This window comes from Pungitius pungitius, chromosome 18, assembly GCF_949316345.1.
Source record: "Pungitius pungitius chromosome 18, fPunPun2.1, whole genome shotgun sequence".
NCBI classification, from domain to species: domain Eukaryota; kingdom Metazoa; phylum Chordata; class Actinopteri; order Perciformes; family Gasterosteidae; genus Pungitius; species Pungitius pungitius.
Genome location: NC_084917.1, coordinates 4,722,486 through 4,728,665, shown reverse-complemented (window position 1 = coordinate 4,728,665; position 6,180 = coordinate 4,722,486). Strand labels below are relative to the sequence as shown.

At 50.8% G+C, this 6,180-nt stretch overlaps 1 protein-coding gene across 1 annotated transcript in view; it reads right to left on the bottom strand.

Moving 5' to 3' along the window:
- smad7 (SMAD family member 7) overlaps positions 1–5,517 on the bottom strand; it is a 12,650-nt gene extending 7,133 nt beyond the window's left edge. The window contains exons 1-3 of the mRNA XM_037485420.2: positions 3,985–5,517; positions 3,166–3,219; positions 253–324 (exon numbers count right to left, since the gene is read on the bottom strand). Coding sequence (XP_037341317.1) covers positions 253–324; positions 3,166–3,219; positions 3,985–4,450 — 592 coding nt within the window. The 5' untranslated portion in view covers positions 4,451–5,517. The remainder of the gene's footprint in view (positions 1–252; positions 325–3,165; positions 3,220–3,984) is intronic.
- Positions 5,518–6,180: the final 663 nt, after the last annotated feature.

Sequence of the window (6,180 nt, the reverse complement as noted above, 5' to 3'; positions counted from 1 at the left end):
GATCAAAGAGCCAAAGAGGGAGGAATTTGTGTGGATGTGGGAGAAATACACCACCCTTTTTTTTTTTTTTTACAGCGGGGAAGAAGGGGCCCCACCACGATCGGCGCCTCTTCATTACAAGCATGGAGGGGAACAGGAGTGTGTGTTTAGAGGAACGCAATGGAGGATGAAAAGGAAACACAGGAGGAAGATTATGACTTTTTTCAAAAAGGAGGGGAAACCACGGGAAATCTATCTGTAGATGGGATTTACCTGAGAGCCCCACGGGGGCCGAGTATGTCGTTCCCACAGTGTCACTAGAAGATGGTCCAGAGTCTGGAGAATCTGATGGAGAGAGGAGGGACTTTGAATTAGAACTCTGTGTGTGTGTGTGTGTGTGGGGGGGGGGGGGGGGGGTGAGAAGGCAAAGCGGCAGCTGTGAGACCGTCAATCACTTTAGTGAAATCAATGCCTAATGAAGACGCTGACGACGAAGCTCACACTCTCACACACACACACACGCACGCACGCACACGGGCAAGACTTACTGAGGAGAGTTTCTTACAACCCTGATAATCCCCCATAAGCCACTGCTTCGGAGGGAGCGTTGGCCCCGCATCTCTGTGTAGACGAGCTACTGATCTGGAAGGAGCTGTATCCTTTCTGATAAAGTCAGAAGGAACGTTTTCCCCCCCCTGGAGACTTCTGATTACCTCAATAATCAAATCTTTGGATTCCTATTTTGATCGCGATGCCAAACTCCTCTGATCTCCTAAAGTTTTAAGGAGAGGCCTCGAAAGCTGCTCCACCGTACACGGGAACGCACCCTCTCCGTTAGCGCTTCACTGCTCAACTCCCACCGAGGCCCGCAACGCGGACTTGTTTCAACACGACACTCGAGCGGATGTTTCTGTAGAATTCAACCCGGCTAACAGACCTCCTGTTTGACCGAGCGAGGGCTGCGAGAAATAAAAGAACCCGGTACCTCCGTCCGTGCCACCCCCCCCCCAAAACGCGGCCGCAGTGACAGGACACATGGGCATAGCCCGAGCCATGCCTCGCTTTGATTGGGTGCCAGCAGCCTTCGCCCCGGTTTCCCGGGCAACAGTTCACTGCTGACTACAGGGCCAATGGGGCATCAGCGGGAAGGAGCTAAACACTGTGTGATTTATATTCCCCCAGAGCTGAAACAGGGCAGCGTTTCTACGTGTCGGCTGCTTTCATGTCGGCTCCCGCCGCCGGAGCGGACAGGCTCCCTGACACACACACACACGCACACACACACACCACGCGGCCCTGCTTCCTGCTCGGTGGAATAATAAAAGCCGCCATCATAAAATCTAGCGCTTTTCCACTTCATGCTGATTTTTCTTCTCACGTCTCATCGCCTTCTGAAAGTTATAAATGCAGCTTTTCCACGTGTCACAACGATTTAAAGGAGCCTGAGATAAAGCAAATACATGGAGGGGTATAGAAAATTGCAATAGCCTCCGGTGATGAGATGGAATTGATGATTGACAGCTCCCAGAGGCCACTGAGGACCCCAACCCCCACCGTCTTTTCTGCACGATAAGCTCATCTGTCCTCTGTGTGTTTGTCTGTAGCCTCCAGCCTGCTCCATTGTCCTATTGATGTATGTTGTCTTACACGCCAGACAGACAGACAGACAGACACTCCTTTGATTAACAACAGCGGCACCGGATGAATGAGTAAACAGCAGGACAGGTGACTCAACATAAACCCTTTACTTTAAAGAGCGGCCAATCAAAACTTCTCTTTAAGAAACGGGTTTCAAACCTTCTTCTTGGGAGACACCCCGGGACATTTGTTTTGCCTCGATCCGTCCTTGTTTGGCTATAACGAATTCCCCCAAAGTGAAACTAATTCCAGTTCGCTCTCAGAGGAGAAGCAGGGTGGTCACATGGGTTGTATAATCATTTCCTTTGTCTGCGTCCAGCTTGTATTTCCTATTTACCTTCCTCGCTTCCTTTCAGCGCTGGAACGTTTCCAACTGGACCCGTGTACCGACGCTACGCTCGCTGTCCCCGGGAGACGGGACGCCGCATCAGTGGCGAGGGGGAGGGGGGGGGGGGGGGGGGGGGACGGACCACGAAGGGTTTGGTATAAACCCCTGCATGTATGTACGGTTCTGCTGTTGCTTTCAGGTGAAACAGTATCGCGAAAAGCCTGGTAAATGAAGAGAGGGAGAAGTGTGTGTGCGTGTGTGGAGGGGGGGGGGGGGGGGCAGGGGGGGTTGAAGAACCACAGCTGCAGCTGCAATGACTTCCTATTGTTTCCACTCACTGAAAAGCCACTTTCTCCTTCTGCCTGACCCGTCATTGTTCAAGTCCGAGCTACTCCGAGCAGGCGAACACAACGAAGCAAGAAAAAAAAAACACACACACACACACACACCAAAAAACCCTGTTTACTGCATGTTCTATATTTGTCACCCTCCCTCTGTCTCGCACACTATTCTGCTCACGGCCTGAAATTGAAACAGACTTTAAGAGCCGATGGCACTTTCCAGCACAGGGAGAACAGGATGACAACCACAGCGGCCTGTGGAGTCTGACACAGGTGGAGGGAGAAAAACAATTAAGCAAGACCAAAGCTTGAGGAGGGGGGGGGATTAAAAAGTGACCACAAAAAAAAACAACACGCATCCAAACAGAGCTGTTGGTCTTCAACCCTAATCCGATGATTCATTGAGCTGATAAATGCCTCCTGGCCGCGGAGACGCCGCCGCCGCCGCTGCAGATAAATGGACACATCGCATCACCCACGTAGCCCTTCTACCCATTGGACCCCCACACACACACACACACACACACACACACACACACGCGCACGCACACCCACTACACCCCTCTGGTTTCATGCCAGTCAGCCTAGGTGGTATCTCAACTTTGTGCTGCTTCGCCCTGGCTGCCAGCCACGCTAGGACTGCCCCGCCAGACGCTTCACTGCCATCGTAAATCAAAACATAACACCGGGTTGTTTCCATACACACACACACACACACACACATAGACAGACACAACAGGGTAAGTGCATGAGAACACATACAAATGGGATGCTAATCAACATGCAATCATCCACCAATAGCTTTTAGGGCGTGCATGTTTTGCAGGGCAAAAACACAACAAGAAAAGCACGCCTTTAAGCAGGTGTACATGTGCTCACCTGGTGGTTTAAGATAGTCCATGGGATAGCGCGAATATGGAGGAGGAGGAGACTCTGCGTGGAAAGAAGAAAACATGAGTAAACAAACAAACATGAGTAAACAAAAAAACAAAACACAAGCGAGAGATCTTCACAACGTCACGATGGAAGAGTTGTCTTCCTTTTGTGTCTGTCAGCCGAGGACGGGGCCGGCCGGCCGGCTCTTGCCTTTCATTGGCAGGCAGATAAACAGGGGGCCGCCTGGCGCCAGGAGGGCCACTATCAGCGTCTAGGACAAACTGAGATACGGGCCTCTTTTGGCTTGGGACGCCAAGCCAGCAAGCCAGCCAGCCAGCCCACACGCGCGCACGCGCGCGCACACACACACACACACACACTGGAAACTTCAACGGGGAAAGACTGCAAAGCCCGGGACGGGTCTGCTGTGCACTCTGGAAATGGCAGATGGGTTGTTTGTTTTATTAAAAAAAGTGGGGTATTTTGACAAAAGTCCTGATTTCCGGTGACAGCTCGTAAGTGCACTACAAAAACATGTTTAAGACGGCATCCATCCCAAAATAATGCCGCGAAGCACTTCATATTAAAAACACAAGCAACCGATACATCATAATAACAAGGCGATGGAGAAAAAAATAGTAATTTTTCAATGAAAAAAACGCCAAATTCAAATTTAAAAATTCCACCGGAAATATTGAGAGGACCTTTTTTTCCACAACGGTCCAGTTTGAGTTTTTTGGAACCTCCAGATAACAATGATGTCATTTGAATGAAGCCAAAGCCCCAGAAACGTATTAGTTAATTGAAAATGGTTCAGCTCACCGAGTTCACAAAGTCTGCTCATGTGGTGCGGGTTGCAGCAAACGAGCTCCGGGTTGATTTTCCCGTAGGATTCACAGCAAGACAGCCTCTTGAGCTCCGAGGAATGCCTGAGGTCCGGCCACCTGAACACTTTGTAGAGCAGCATGGGGAGAGAGTAAGACTGTTGACCCACTTTGGCGTCCGCTTTGCCGGGCAGGAGCAGGCAAGGGCTTCGGGCACCCCCCTTGGACTCCACCGCCTGCAAAAGCAGCTCTAATTGTTTCTCTTTGATCTTCTTCAGCACGGAGTGGGTCAACGACTTCAATTCAGCCTCCGACCCGGCGTTGGACTTGGCCACCTTTGTCGTTTTGCCCATGCAGCAGCCTCCGGTGCCATGCGTCCCTCTATCCGTCTCCCCGTCGCCCTCCACGGGCGCGCGGCTCCTCCAGAGTCGCCGGACGAGCCCCGATCGTTTGGTCCTAAACATGCGGGACGAAAAGAGGGTTCCCCGGCTAAAAAACGAGCATGGTGTCCGCAAATCATGAAGATTCCGGGATCCGAGTCCAGGCAACGACAAGCAGCCTGAGGAAAGACGGTGGAAGAACCGGGAGCTGGACGAGCAGAGGAAATCTGTAGCATGCGCCAGTCTCTGTTGCCTCTTCCTGCAGACTTGATCACCAAAAAGCAGTCGAGGTTCCCGGGACAGTCAGCTTTTTCTCAGGGGGTAGACAACCATCATATCCAGGTGGTTAAGGCTAGCCTATAAAAATGAATCTAGCAGCATGGAACCGGAACGCGTGTACAAATTATTCCCGTGGTGATGCGCTGTGTGAGCGGACACCCCCCCACACCCCCTGCTCCTTTTTGAAACAAGTTCCGATTCTCAGCACAAATAAGTGTCAAAAATTGTAAAATGAGCTGCGGTGGGAATCAGACAAATTCGGGGCCTAATTGAGCCGCAACGCTATCACACAATTATCCCATGAAAAAAAAAAGACGAGGCTCTCCGTCGCGTCTTCTAAGAGCATTAATCCACAAAATCCTTGATCCGACCGCGCGGAGTGGGGCTCTCCAGCAGGACGAGGCTATATATATATATATATATGTATATATATGTTTTATCTTCTAAAATATGCCACTCGTCTGCAGAGGATGTGATCTTCTGTCACCAGTCAGCCTTCGTCCAAGGAGCCGGCGAGCAAATCCGAGGCTGATTCTCACACACACGAGTTGAGTTGCGTCTAAAAAGCGCGAGAGAGAGAGAGAGAGAGAGAGAGAGAGAGAGAGAGAGAGAGAGAGAGAGAGAGAGAGAGCAGCCCCCCTCGGGTTACGTCCGCGCGCGCGCCGAGCCTCCTCGAGACCTATTTTAAGTAGTCGAATCCGCTAAGATTAAATAATCCGAACGCGAATCTCTCACGACGTGCCCGTGTCCGAGTGTCGTCGGCGTCGGACGGCTCTCAGTCTGCGAATGAGGCGGATGGCTCGGGTGCCCTTGCTGCGTCTCCAGTGCGCATTGACGCGCCCGGTCACGTGGGTGTCTAGACACCCTGTCGCTTAAAAGAAATGTGATTGTGTTGCGCAAACAACAGATCAAGTAGAGCCCCACAGCGCATACGCGCGCGCGCGCACACGCACGTACACGCTCACACACTTGAAGGAGTAGGAAAGTTACAATTTTTCCCAGAAGAAGTCGAAAGAGTTTAACGTTGCGTTTGCGAGGACGACGTTGGGAAACTGAGGCGGTTTTAGAGGCCAAAGATAAACTCCGAATTACAAGTCACGTCTGTTAAAACGTGTTAAGCGGTCAGATTGAGTAACATAAATCTAGTGAAGAGGCCCCTTTATTTCTTATTATAGGATGTGGAAATGGATCCAACGAACTCTTATCTAACGAGCTTTGATGACACGGGGGGGTTCAGTGAAAGGAGCAAAGTTATGGACCTGCAGCTTTTGGTCATTTCGGTGCTGTTGATGTCGGATGTTTGCTTAGTGTTTCATAATATTCATGCCCATTAAATAAAGCATGTATGCTAACCATGTGTAGCTATTAATGGCACTGGCACTCAATTGAGTTCAAACAAGACAGCAGTCCCCATAATTTCATGATACATTTAGTTATTGCAAAGTGAATCGATCGATCTAGTTTTCCTGGAAACGTTGCGGGATTTTCGCCCTCATCTTGGCCTCTCAGGCAGCGTTGCGCCACCGGTGAGCTCC